General features: G+C 49.1%; 1 protein-coding gene across 1 annotated transcript in view; it reads right to left on the bottom strand.

The window, feature by feature from the left end:
• KDM2B (lysine demethylase 2B) overlaps positions 1 to 13,685 on the bottom strand; it is a 118,764-nt gene extending 105,079 nt beyond the window's left edge. The window contains exons 1-4 of the mRNA XM_069557800.1: positions 13,393 to 13,685; positions 12,178 to 12,322; positions 9,139 to 9,217; positions 7,722 to 7,768 (exon numbers count right to left, since the gene is read on the bottom strand). Coding sequence (XP_069413901.1) covers positions 7,722 to 7,768; positions 9,139 to 9,217; positions 12,178 to 12,322; positions 13,393 to 13,425 — 304 coding nt within the window. The 5' untranslated portion in view covers positions 13,426 to 13,685. The remainder of the gene's footprint in view (positions 1 to 7,721; positions 7,769 to 9,138; positions 9,218 to 12,177; positions 12,323 to 13,392) is intronic.
• Positions 13,686 to 13,900: the final 215 nt, after the last annotated feature.

The raw sequence follows: 13,900 nt of genomic DNA, 5'->3' as shown, positions 1-13,900 counted from the left end.
TTCTTACATGAACTATCCAGAACAGCAATCCTGGGAGTGGGGGACACAGATTAGAGCATCAAACAGATTCAGACAAATGCAGTCACTTGTTTCCCAACAAAGTAACCTGATTCAGTACCATGGAGAAAAGAGTGACTTTTCAGTAATGATACTGGATCAACTGGATATCTATATTCAGTTCAGTTCAGTTGCTCAGTTGGGTCCAACTCTTTGCAATCCCGTAAACTGCAGCACTCCAGGCCTCCCTGTCCATCACCAACTGCCGGAGTCTACCCAAACCCATGTCCATTGAGTTGGTGATGCCATCCAACCATCTTATCCTCTGTCGTCCCCTTCTCCTCCTGCCCTCGATCTTTCCCAGCATCAGGGTCTTTTCAAATGAGTCAGCTCTTCGCATCAGGTGGCCAAAGTATTGGAGTTTCAGCTTAAACATATGGGGGGAAAAAAGATCTTGACCCCATCTCATACCAAACACAAAAATCAACTCCAGATGGACTACATGTAAGAGTTTAAACAATAAAACTTTTGGAGGAGAACATATGAATATCTTTGTGACCTTGCACTATGCAAAATTTTCTTAATTTGAAAAGACACAATGTAAACTAATGGACTACGAAGAGTTAAATGGTCTACGTTAAAATTTAAACTGCCTGTTCATTCAAAGACATCTCTTCTTTAAATTTGTTCTTAATTGAAGGATAATTGCTTTACAACATTGTGTTGGTTTCTGCCATACATCAGCATGAATCAGCCATAGGTACATATGTCCCCTCCCTCTAAGACATCTTTAAGAGGACGACAAGGCAACCCACAAAGTAGGAGACTAACTAACATGCAGAATACAGAAAGAGCCTTTTTATTATCAGCTGAATTGTGTCCCCTAAAGTTTATATGTTGAAGTTCTAACCCCCAGTAACTCAATATGTAACCTTATTTGGAGATAAAGTCTTTAAAGAGGATATTAAGTTTAAAAATGAGGTCTTTGGCGGTGGTTTAATCACTCAGCCACATCCAACTCTTTGCAACCCCATGGACCATAGCCTGCCATGATCCTGTTTCCATGGGATTTCCCAGGCAAGAATACTGGAGTGGGTTGCCATTTCCTTCTCTGGGGGATCTTCCCGACCCAGGGATCGAACCCAGGTCTCCTACAAGCAGGTGGATTTTTTAACCAACTGAGAGGGTGGCCCCTACTCCAGTAAGACTGGTGCTCTCATAAGAAGAGGAGATTAGAACACAGATACATACGGAGGGAAGACCATGCGAAGACAGAGGGAGAAGACGGCCGTCTAAAAGCCAAGGAGGGGGACCGTCAAAGAACTAGCCCTGCTGACACCTTGACCTTGGACTTCCAACTCCAGAATTACGAGAAAATTAATTTCTGTTGTTTAAGTCACCCAGTCTGTGGTACTTTGCTATGTTTGGCCATAGCAAACTGATACACCTCACAATCAACAAGAGACAATCTTTGTCATAAATAAAATGAAAAGACAACATACAGACTGGGAGAAAATATTCACAAATGATGCAACCAGCAAGGGCCTCATTTCCAAAACATACAGTTCATACAACTCAGTATCCGAAAAACAAACAATGCAATCTAAAAATGAGCAAAGACCTAAATAGACCTTTTTTTAAAGAAGACGTACTGGTGGCAACAGGCACATGAAAAGATGCTCAATATTGCTAATTGTGAGACAAATTCAAATCAAAACTACAGTGAGGTATCACCCCACACCAGTCAGAATGACCAAAATCAAAAAGTCTACAAGTAATAAATGCTAGAGAGGATGTGGAAAAAAGGGAATCCTCCTACACTGTTGGTGGGAATGTAAATTGGTGCAACCACTGTGGAGAATGGTATAGAGTTCCTTCAAAAACAAAAACAGTTACCATATGGTCCAGCAATCCCACTCCTGGGCATATATCTAGAAAAACATTCTATTTAGAAAATACACATGCACCCCAATGTTCACAGCAGCACTATTTACAAAAGCTAAGACACAAAAGCAACAGATGAATGGATAAAGGTATGCTGTATGTATATATATATATATATATATATATATGCAACAGAATATTACTAAATCATAAGAAAAGAATGGAATACTGCCATTTGCAGCGACATGAATGGACCTATTATGCTAAATGAAGTAAGACAGACAAAGACAAATATTATATGATATCACTTACATGTGGAATCTAAAAAAATGATACAAATGAACTTATTTACAAAACAGAAACAGACTCACAGACATAGAAAACAATCTTATGCTCACCAGAGGGTAAGGTGAGGGGAGGGATAAATGAGGAATTCGGGATTAATAGATACACACAACTATATATAAAATAGATAAACAAGCACCCCGATTGTCCAGCACAGGGAACTATATTCAGTAACAGAATCACTTTGCTACACATGTGATAAACACGACATTGTAAATCAACTACACTTGAATTAAAAAAATATGTTTTAAAATAAGAGATAGTCTTTACAGTAATGGAAAAAAGACTTGATCAATCAGTTCACAAAAGAAGATCTCCAAATAGCCAACACACGTAATGAAATGGAGCTCAGTTTCATGAGTCATTAGAAAAACACCAACTGAAACACGGTGAAATAGAAAGATACTCCCATCAGCATGGAGGCGTGACTACAATGAAAACGATGAACACGCCAACTCTCGGTGAGGTTGTGGAGCCAGCAGAACCAGAACAATTCCTCCAGATAATTATTGGACAGTGTTTACTAAAACTGAACATACATGCTAACTCTCTGGCCCAAGCAATTCTGCTCCTAAGTATATGCCCAATGGAAATGTACCCATTTGCTCATCATGCCTAGCATGTTCATGGCAGCACTATGCACACAGCCTTAAACTGGCAGTCACCCAAGTGCCCACTAACAGAATGAATAAATCAACTGGGAAATAATCACATAAATGGAAAACCATACAGCAATGAAAATAAGCCATCTACAACTGCACACAACAAATTGGGTGAATCCTGTAAACACAAAGCTGAATGAAGGAAGCCAAAATCAAGAGGACAGACACCCTGTAAGACTTCACTAACATAAAGTATGAAAACAGGCAAAATTCATCTACACTATTAGAAGTCAAGAAAACAGCGGAGGGAAAACCTGGACAGGAATTCAAGAGGGGTTGATCCTGGGGTTCCATGGCACTAGTGATAAAGAACCCACCTGCCAATGCAGGAGACATAAGAGATGCGAGTTTGATCCCTGGGTCAGGAAGATCCCCTGGAGGAGGGCATAGCAACCCACTCCAGTATTCTTGCCTGGAGAATCCCCATGGACAGAGGAGCCTGGTGGGCTACAGTCCATAGGGTCACACAGAGTCAGACACGACTGAAACGACTTCTCAGGCAGGCAGGTTCAATTGTTAAAGTCACTCATTTAAACTACTGTGGACTTCTCTGTATGTATATTAGACTTCAATAAAAAGCTTCAGTTTTAAGCATACAGTGCCAAAGAAATAAAAGTGCCACGTTTTATTTCTGTTCTTTAGAGGTGAGGAACTGTAAACAGAGGCTAGGTGCCTATCTTCCCAGTGGGCAGATAAACAGGGCTGAGGGGTAAAAAAGGCCAATCTCAGGAGATTAGAGAAGAGTCTGGAGCCCCAAGTTGTGACCTGAGAGCTGGTCATGCACCAACCCACTTCTCCCAAGAGACAGGGCCTGGGGAGGGGGCAAGTGTCTGGAAGATAGGCTGAGATAGCCCACTAACTCAAAAGGGATGGTCCAGCCACCCTATGCTCTTCCCTCCATAGCAGAACTCCCAGTTGTGGGAATTCCCTGGCAGTCTAGTGGTTAGGACTCCACGCTCTCATTGCAGAGGACCAGGGTTCAATCTCTGGTTGGGCAACTAATATCCCGCAAGCAGCACAACCAAAAACAAACAAACAAACAAACACCTTCCATTTGTGTTAGGGGCCTGGTCATGTCACCAGCAACCCTGGGAAGTCACTCCTTCCCTTCTCAGTTCACATGGTTCTGCTTGGGCGGACCCCATCAGCAGCTCTGGGCGTGGGGTTGTGCTCCCCATTTTTCTTGCCACATGGGGAAAAACTTGCCAGAGAATGAAGCAGAAAGAGGAAACAAAAAAAAAAGGGAAGCAGAAATGAAAAAATAAGAACCGAGTTCTTGAGATCGTCTTGGAGCTTCTAGATCTAGCTATGCCTAAGGTCACATCCTGAACTTATTATGTAAACCACTGAATTCTGTTTTGCTTAGGGCAGATTGAATTACATTTGTCACTTATGTCACTGTGACAAATGTTCCCCATCGCCACTCTCCAGAAGCCTGCGTGCACTCCCAGAGACTAAAATGGGCATTATCATACCCCCTGCCAACTGCCATCGCAGGCACCCCTCACAGTATCAGAGCTTCTGGACTTCCACAAAGCACCTTCATATTCTCCAGTCCATTCAATCATCACCAGAGACATAGGCTGCAGGTATTACTTTTCCCCCCTTCCCCACCCCCCTTTTTTTGGCTACATCATGCAGCATGCAGGATCTTAGTTCCCTGATCAGGGATCGAACCCATGCCTCCAGCATCGGGACTGTGGAATCTTAACCACTGGACGACCAGGGAGGTCCCACTATTCCCACTTTCTCTGCCATCCTAAGCTTTTCAAGAACTGGGAAGGAAACTGAATTCTGCTCTCACGATGAGAAGAATGAGGCTCAAAGAAAGAAGAGGCAGCCTGCATACAACCAGAACTAGTAACAAAGCTACGGAGGGCTTCCCGCATAGCTCAGCTGGTAAAGAATCCACCTGCAATGCAGGTGACCCCAGTTCGATTTCTGGGTGGGGAAGATTCCCCTGGAAAAGGGATGGGCTACCCACTCCAGTATTCTGGCCTGGAGGATTCCATGGACTGTGTAGTCCATGGGGTCGCAAAGAATGGGACACAGCTGACTCTCACTTTCACAGAGGGCTTGGAAATTTTTCAAAAGGGCAAAGAGCAACATTACTCAGACTGTAATGTTGATGCCTGAATCCCAGATTTGAGAATCTGGTTTTAATCCTTATCCATAAAGATAATCTCATCAGATCCACATCCTTCCATTAGAATAATAATAGGGACCATTTACTGAGACCCCCCACCCTCGACCCAGTCAATCAGCTAAGCATTCATTCATTTTCTTATAGGATCCTTATTTGAGGCAGATTCTGCTATTAGGTTCATTTCACAGCTGAGGAAAGTGAGGCTTAAGCAGGTGAAGTAGCTTGCCCCAAATGACTCAGTCAAAAAGCAGAGCTGAGCCCCAACAACAAAGGTTGGGGCTGAGCAGAGGCATCAGCGAGAGTGACCTATGCCAAGACTCGATTTATGGGGTCCATCGCCCCACCTTCTGCTCACTGCTGGAAGGTTGCCTCCTTCCGCTCTGACAACCACTTCCTTCAGTGTTTCTAGGATCCAGCTTAAAAAAAAAATCTCTCCTGAGCAAACCCTCATCAATTAACTGAGATCCTTCTGTCAACAGCACTATCTCCTTATAGCCAACTGGTCCTCTCTTCTTTTTTTTTGGCTGCAGGCATGTTCCCTGATCAGGGATTGAGCCTGCGCCTTCTTCAGTGGAAGGCAGAAGGCAGATTCTTAGCCAATGGACCATCAGACAAGCCCTAGTCTTCTTTCCTGCATTAACACATCTCTGGGTCAATAACTTAAACTGGATCATCTGCACACCCCCTGGTCAGCTGCCTGCATCCTCCCCACCAGAGTCAGCTTTGATAGAACTTGGATCACATCACTTCACACTCACCAGGATGGCTAGCAGCAAAAAGACAGACAATAACAAGTGTGGGCAAGGAAGGCAGAGAAATTAGAACCCTTGTATATTGCTAATGGGAATTTTAAATGGCACAGCTGGAAACAAAAAAAAAAAAAAGGGTGCAGCTACTTTAGAAAACAGTCTGGTAGTTCCTCCAGAGATTAAATGTAGTTACCTCATGACCCAACAATTCCCCTCCTACGGATCTACCCCGAAGAAGTGAAAATGTCTGTTCACACTAACACTTGTACATGAATAGCCATAGTATCATTATTCACAAAAGCCAAGAAGCAGAAACAACCAAAATGTCTATCAACTGACTTATGGGTAAACAAAATGTGGTCTATTCATATAATGGGATGCTATTCATCCATAAAAAGAAGCAAAATACTGAGACATGTTGCTACACGGATGAACCTCAAAAACATGAAGCCAAATGAAACAAGCCACATACAAAGGACCACATATTACGATTCCACTTATACAAAATGTCCAGAATAGACAAACCCACAGAGGCAAAAAAGTGGATTAGTGGTTGTCAGGGGATGGAGGGAAAGGGGAATTGGGAGGTACAGAGTTTACTTTGGGGGTGATGAAAATGTTCTGGGATTAGCGGTTAACGATTGCATAACACTGTAAATATATGAAGAACCACTGTGGAAATCCCTGGCTGTCCAGCAGTTAGCACTTGGCACTTTCACTGCTGCAGCCAGGGTTCAATCCCTGGTCAGGGAACTAAGATCCCACAAGCCCTAGGATGCAGCAAAAAAAAAAAAAAAGAGAGAGAGAGAGGGAGAACCACTGAATTGCACGCTTTAAAATGGTTAAATGGTGAATTTTATGGTATATGAAATCTCTCAATTTAAAAAATGTTTTTAATTCCCCCTCCCAAGAAAATAATCAGATCACAAAGCTACCCCCTCATCACACTTTAAAATTCCCCAAGGGCTTCCCCATTATACCCGGAGACAAACCCAGATCCCCCACCAGGGCCTAGAGGGCCCGCTGTGGGCCTGGCCCTGAGACCTCTCCCACCTCTCCTCACTCCTCCCATTCTTCCCCCACCCTCTGCCCGTGTTTATCCCTCCATCCAGAATGTTCTTTCCCACAGTTAGTTTCTCATCAGTCAGGTCTCTGTCCAAATGTCCTCATCACCTCCACCCAGAGGCCCTCCCTGACTACCTCCATCTAAAATAAACAACAACCACCTCCATCCCATTAATGCTGCTTTATTTCTACATAGCCCCATCACCTTCTGAAAAGATATATACTTTTAAAAACAGTTTACTTCTTTGCCTGTCACTCCAACCAAGAGGGCAGGGCTCTTATCTGTCCTATTCACAGCTCTGAATTTGCCTGCCATGTACAAGTTACTTGAGAAACACTTCTGGAAAGAATGGATGTATCGAACAACTTCCTGTAAAATGTGAAAGGCGGCCCACTACCTGGTCAAGAGTCCAGGACACTCAGTGATCAGCCAAGCTCTGCAGGTGCCCAGGGCCAAGCCCCGCCCTAGACCTGTCTAGAACCCAGAGGAAGTAGGGAACAGTAATCCCTCCCTCTTGGACGTTCTCAAAGTCTTTCAGGGGTCACATAGCACCCAATGTTTACCCAGCAACCCACAAACAAACATCAGAACAGATCTAAGATTGCCTTGCTGACACTCAAGCTGGAGGCTGGGGTCCAAATCGGCCTCATAAAACTGCACTGGCAAACACCCTCTAATACAGCTTCTTACGGCTCTGCAATCCAACCTGTTCTCCAGAGTGAGCCGGTTGCAGCTCACACCTGCTCCTGACTCCTCCCATGAGGACTTTCTTTTCAGAGGCAGTTAAATATCCAAATGGGCAGGTGATACAGGCCTTGCTCCCCGGGCCCCCCATCCCCAAATGCAGCATCTCCGCCACGCACGCAACTTACCCACTAGGAGTTTGACATCTCGGACTGTGAAATCAGGGTCAGGCATCCTGGAAAAAGAGGAACGCAGACATTTGGTGGGAAGCCAGAAACAATAGGGTTAGATCTCACAATGGGGGCAGGGGAAGCCATTTTTCTAAGACAGTTCCCTGGTTCTCAGGCTGAGAACCCACAATGAGATAACTCAGCAAAAGGGTAGTGATGAGTTGGTGCCTGGAGGGAGGGTCACCCCGGAACTAGTGAGCAGTTTTCTCAACTCAACAGGCAAATCAAACCCCACTCTCCCCGACACCCAAACTCAACACTGCTACAGAGAAGAGGATGGAACTCACTGTCCCCCCGCCCACTTTTCCCAGGAAGACTGAAGTGTGCTGTCAAGGTAAGCACCAGAGTTGGGCATTCAAACCTCTGCTTTAAAAGAGAGTGGCTAGCTCTCTCTGTGGCTTCACTTTTAGAAAATACTTTCTTCTAAGGAGGGTGGGAGGAACCTCTTTAAGTTTAGAGGGGGAAAAAAAAAACCACGTCACACCAATTGCAAGGATTTGGTGACCCTGGCTACTATGGCGGTGATGATGTTCACTATTAATTGACAGTGATGCCAAAGATTTAATTTCTATTCATAGGAATGAGACTCCTGAGCAAATCTGGCAGTAGATGCTTGCGGAAGGAGGCAGGCTGTGACGAGGACACCCTCAACCTCCTCCAACCCCTGCCCCAGGGGCAGAAACCTGTTCTTCCAGGCTTCCTCCAGGATCTCTCCCCCACCTGGAGCTCTGACAGATCTCCAAAGAGAATGTAAACCAAACAAGCTACTGTGGGGAGGCAGGTGCTGGGGCACCAGCAGAAAGAGGAGACAGGACCTAGTGTCCTGACATCCCCTCCAAGGACTTCCCCAGCAGTCCAGTGGCTAAGATACCACACTTCCACTGCAGGGGGCACAGGTTCGATCCCTGCTCGGGGAACTAAGAACCTGCATGCCAAGAGGCAGGGCCAAAAAAAAAAAAAAGGAACATGCCCTCCAAAGAAAAGGACCAGTTTCCCATACAGTGGGAGTCTGAGTAGAAACAGGCGTATAGGCATTCTGCCTCTCTGCCCAAAGGCTGGCTAATCCCTTCACAGTTTAGGCACTGCCTCAGTTTCCCTTTAGGAAGTCACTGCGTGTAAGTGGGAAGGATCAGAAGGGAAAGTCCACACGATTGAAGTACCCTGTGACCTCTCCATCCAAATTCTCTGAAAATCCAGACCTATCATTGGAGATTTTTCCCCCTCTCTTGAACAAGGAGGTCCAAGCCCCAAATAACAAAGAAAAATCCTCCTCAGTGACGAAAGGTAGGGGAAAGAGCAGAAGAAATCCATCCCAACCTATAAACTGTGTGAGGGAAGGAGACAGGGGAAGAAGCAATTCATTTCAGCAACTTACTTAATTCCCAGGCCATCCTTTTCTCGAAATACCAGGGGAACTCTGAGAGCTTCTCTCTGCACATACTCATAGTTGAAATCTGTTTGGAGATGGGAATTAAATCAGGTTGGTTAAGTCACGAAGGAGGAAATGAACCATGATCCATCGGTTAGGGGAAGAACATTGATGGAGGAAGGGGCAGGGGTTATATGAGACGTAGGCACCAGCTCAAAGAGCAAGAGATCCCTAGAAAATGACAAGGAAATGGATGAGGCAAAGCCCAAGAGAAGCTATGCCAACTCTTGGCTCCTCTGCCTACTCAGTCATTCCCTGCATGCCCCACGGGTCAGAACTTGTCAATGAAAGCCCAAGGGCGGCGAGGGTTGGGGAAGGAAACTCAGGAAAGCGCCCCACACAGAAAGAGCCCCAGCTCTCACTGCGAAAGAAGGACGGATGGAGCAAACGCATCCCAGGCTGAGCTCAGAAAGTAAAGAACTGCAGAACTGAAGAATGCCACCTGGGAGGATCTGAAGCCCCATTGAGGAGGCTGGGAGGAGGCTTCTCATTGTAGCTGAGCATCAGGGAAGATCTTATTGTAATATCCTGCGTAGTGAAGGGGAGCGGGGGTGGGGGGGGGGGAGCCGGTTTCCCTGGAAACTGTGTATTTGGTGCCAAAATAACTAGGGAACTGGGCACAGCTTTGTTGTCTTAATAGTAAAATTCTGTTGCAGCCATCACAACACTTGCTTCAGCTGGATAACCCAGAGGGATGCTGCCCAGGTGAAGGGGACATGGTGAGGCCCAAAGAAAATTCACCACTTAGTTTTCTGTCTGATGGATGCTTGTCTAGTGGAGACCCCAACATCCTTACGGAATGTCCCAGAGAATGAAGGAAGCCTTAGTTTCCATCCTCCTGAGTTCCAAAAGTAGGGGAGTCACTTAACCTTATCCCTAAATATGGAGATGAGGGAGGCGGGGACAAATACTCACACCCTCTAAGACCTCAGGTAACTAAAGCAGTTCACAAAGACACAAGCCCACCCTGGCCGGTCAGAAGGGAGACAGATGAGATCTCAGGGCACTGAAACCCCTGCCCCAGAGAAACAGTTCACTAGGGCAGCTTGGGGGGTTGCGGTGGGCGGGGAGGCCACGGCAACTCTGCTCAGAGGAGAGAGAACAAAACCAGAGCTGGGGAAAGCCCTGACCTTAGCAGCTCAGATCCCCAGGGGCTCCTAGTGAATGGGGATTCCTAAGGATTTAAAGGCAGAGAAGTTTAAGAAGCTTCTATTTTGAATCCAGGCTAAGGGCTCCTTCTGTTTCTCAGCTCCTCCCTCGAGTTTTGGGGCAAGATCTGAATTAACAACCAACAACCCTAGAGTCCTCTTCTTTGAAAGGAGCCTGGACAGTAGATTTAAGGAAATCTCCCTTACTGGAAACCTCCCCCGACTACCACCTTCCTCCCCAATACACACACACCCAAAGTCCAGCCCCAGGGTCAGCTTCAACTTCCTCAAATGAGCCTGAGAAAACATGAGATCCTGGGCAGAGAATTCCTCACCACTGACCAGGAAGAGTTGCATACTGTTTTCTCCTACAATGTGCCAAACGACTCAAGAAAAATGGGGAAGGAGAGGAATTAAAATCCCATTTGTGCTAAGGGAATTTAAATGTAGTTGGGACTAGACCCCTGAACTATCCGGCCTCTGCGTGCAATGCTCTTTAAGACCTGGCAGGCTGGAAGAAATTTCTTCCTCCTTTCCCCTACAACTACCCTCTACCACCGAACCCCTGCACTCCAGGAAGCAATGGACACAAAAGAGAAACTTCAAAAATGCAAAGCCAGGCCCTGTCTCTCCTAGGGGCTAACCCCACAGCCCCAGTCACTCAACCAGAACCTGGAGGTGGGGGAGGCTCTTCCCCTGTTAAACAGCTCACTGAGGGATTGGAGGGTTTTCCAAGGGGGATGGGGGATCAACAAAATAGAAACAGTAATATAAAGGGACACCCAAATAACAGAAGCAAAAATATACTTAAATCCCAGAAGGGCACAGAGGGACAAGTAGGCAAAAACAAATCCAAAACCCCAATCCCATGGGCCCAACCAGGGGCCTTGCAGGGGCCTTAGACCCAAGTCAGAGCATCACTTAAAGGTCTCCAGACACCTTGCGAGTACCAGGGTCAGGCTGAAAGTCAGGTCCCGAAGGTCTCGGGTTGGGGTGACATCGCCAACCCCTCCCCAGGCTTCTCTAACTTCTCTAAACTGGCAGGGCTCACAAGAGGGACAGAGCTCTCAAGGCCTCAGACTTGGGAAGAGACCCTGTTTCCCAGGAGGGTGCCCCAAGTCTTCACCTCCACCTGCCAGGAGGAAGCCTGAAGCCAGAGCAGGGATAACCCCTTTACCCGCAGTCCCCACATTCAAAGCATCAGGGCTGCAGGACTAGAGGCCTCGGGCTTCACTGGGGGCCAGCCAACAACTCTGGGCTCATCCACCCTGCTCCAGTCTGGCAAAGCCCATGAGGTGACGGGGTTCAATAGACCCCAGGCCAGAGGAGGTGTCACTAAGTGACCCGGAGCGTCCCCAGCTCCAGAGCCCAACTGGCAGGGTCCGAAACGGCACGGGGTTACGGAGGCTTCAGGCCTGGGGGGCCCTCACCCCAATGCCCCTGGGGTGACCCTGGTCCGCTGCAGCCCATCAGCCGCACTTCGTGCAGTGCAAGGAGCTGAGCCGGCTCCGGGAGGGGTAGAACGCGGCGCACCCGCCCTGCCTAGGTCCACCCGTCGGTCCCCAGGTCCCTCTGTCCACCGGGCCCCTGGCTCTGCCCACCCTGGGGCTGGTGGTGGGCGCGGGCCGGGCCTAGGCCCACGGCCGGCCCCGTCTCCCGCCTGGCCTCCTCCCTCGCCACCCCACCCCACCCCCCCCAGTGCTCGGCCTCGTTTCGTCACCGGATCCCCTGGAATGGGGGACGCGGGCGCGAAATACGAACCCAGCCACCGGCAGCTCCCTCCCCACGTGCGCTCGGGCCTCGCCGCGGAGGACGGCCTGAAGAGGGGGCGCCTCACCTTTGCCCTCCATGGCGTGCACGAAATCCCCCTGATACAGCTGGCTGCGCAGCTTTTCCTCCAGGCTGAAGCCGCGGGCGCTGACGATCTCCTCCACGTCCGACAAGTCCTCGTTCTCGTCGTATCTTTGGCGGTCAATCGGGCGCTGCGGGGACCCAAACCGGAGAGCCCGGGACATTATTGGGGGAACTGGGGGTCGCCTCTCACCCTGGGCCCAGCTCGAACAGGTGCAGGAGCCGCGCGCCCCCCTGCACCCCACCTTTGGGACCGGGGCAACTTTGCGCAGAAGCCAAAGATGCCGAAAATCGGGATAAGGAGAGGGACCCGCACCCCCCAGGGTCAGGCGGCGCCCTATACAGGGCACTCCCCTCCTGCATCTTTGGAGGCCGTGGAAGGGATTTCTGGAGGACTCTCCCTTGCTTCCAGGCCCCCACCCCCGAGAGGTGTTGAGTTTTGCCCGCTCGACCGGGAGCCTGGTTATGTAACCCGCGAGGGGGGCTCCGCGCACGGGCTTGCGGGGCATTTGTAGGCCCCGGGAGGAGCCGCCGCAGCGCCCGGCTCGGCGGTAACAGCAGCCCTGGCGGCCGCGGCGGCAGAGCCGGGAAGCCGGAACCGGGGGCCGGCGGCATTTCTAAGCCTGGAGCCGCCCCCGAGCTACCGGGTAAGCTGGAAAGCTGAAATGGAAGGGCTGAGACCCCAGCCGCCCCAGCCGACCGACCGCTAGTACGAGAAGAAGAGGTGGGGGGGGGGGGGTTCGCGGCTTGGGAGGGGGAGAGGCAGACGGCCCGCCACAAAGCTCCCATCGGAGACCCCAAAACGCACCAGCAGCTGCCTCATCTCCCCACAAGCGCGCGCGCACACTCACTTCTTTAGGAGAATCCCCCACCACTCCCCGCATCCCCTGCCTCCTCCCTCCACCGCCGAGCGCCCGGCCCCGCAGCCCCCCAGATTCCGGGCGAACCCCGAGCCCGCTGAGCACCCCCTCAACGCCTTTCCCTGCTACCACCTCCCCACATAAGTGTCTGAGACTCAGTCTCACAAGGGACTGGAGGAGTAAGCTGCTTGCTTCCTTTTGCATGCAATTTATTATATTTTTTTCCGGTCCTCTTGCAAAATACAGAAAAGGAAAGAAAAGGCAGTAAGAAACAACGACCAAAAAAAATAGATCTATCATAAACCAGATACAGATTTGGAAAAAAAAAAAAAGCTACACACCAATCTTCTTCCAGAGTCTTTCTCTGCCTCCATTTTTTTAGGAGAGTTCACCAATTAATTGTCAACACTCCTGCCCCCTGCATTTTGGCGGAGGGGGGAAGGAGGGAAGACCAAAGAAAACAAACCAGAAAATAAATAAATAAAGCAAGCCAGAGCCGAGATCTACAAAGTTTTGCACCAACACTTAAGCAGATCCGTTTGCAAAGTCCTAGGAAACCATTTTCAGCAGTTGTGGGGGGGGAGGCGTCGACGTCATAATCCCCGGAACGTAAACATTGTTGCCGATCGCGCTCGGAGCCCGCGGCCGGGCTAGTAGCGGGAGGGGGTACTCGGCCCGGGATGGGGGCGGGAGGGGGCGGCGGCCCGAGGAGGTGTGGGGCGGGGAGGGCGCCCGGGAGGCACCGGGCGCCGTTAGCGCCCTGGCATCGCTGTTTTGTTGTTGGGTCACGAGTGCGCCTCTGCACGCAGGCGCCGCCGCCGCCCGGGAGTTGTGTGCAGAGCTGACTTT

The sequence above is a fragment of the Ovis canadensis genome, chromosome 17 (genome assembly GCF_042477335.2).
Source record: "Ovis canadensis isolate MfBH-ARS-UI-01 breed Bighorn chromosome 17, ARS-UI_OviCan_v2, whole genome shotgun sequence".
Lineage (NCBI taxonomy): Eukaryota > Metazoa > Chordata > Mammalia > Artiodactyla > Bovidae > Ovis > Ovis canadensis.
This window is presented reverse-complemented; position numbering and strand designations above follow the sequence as displayed.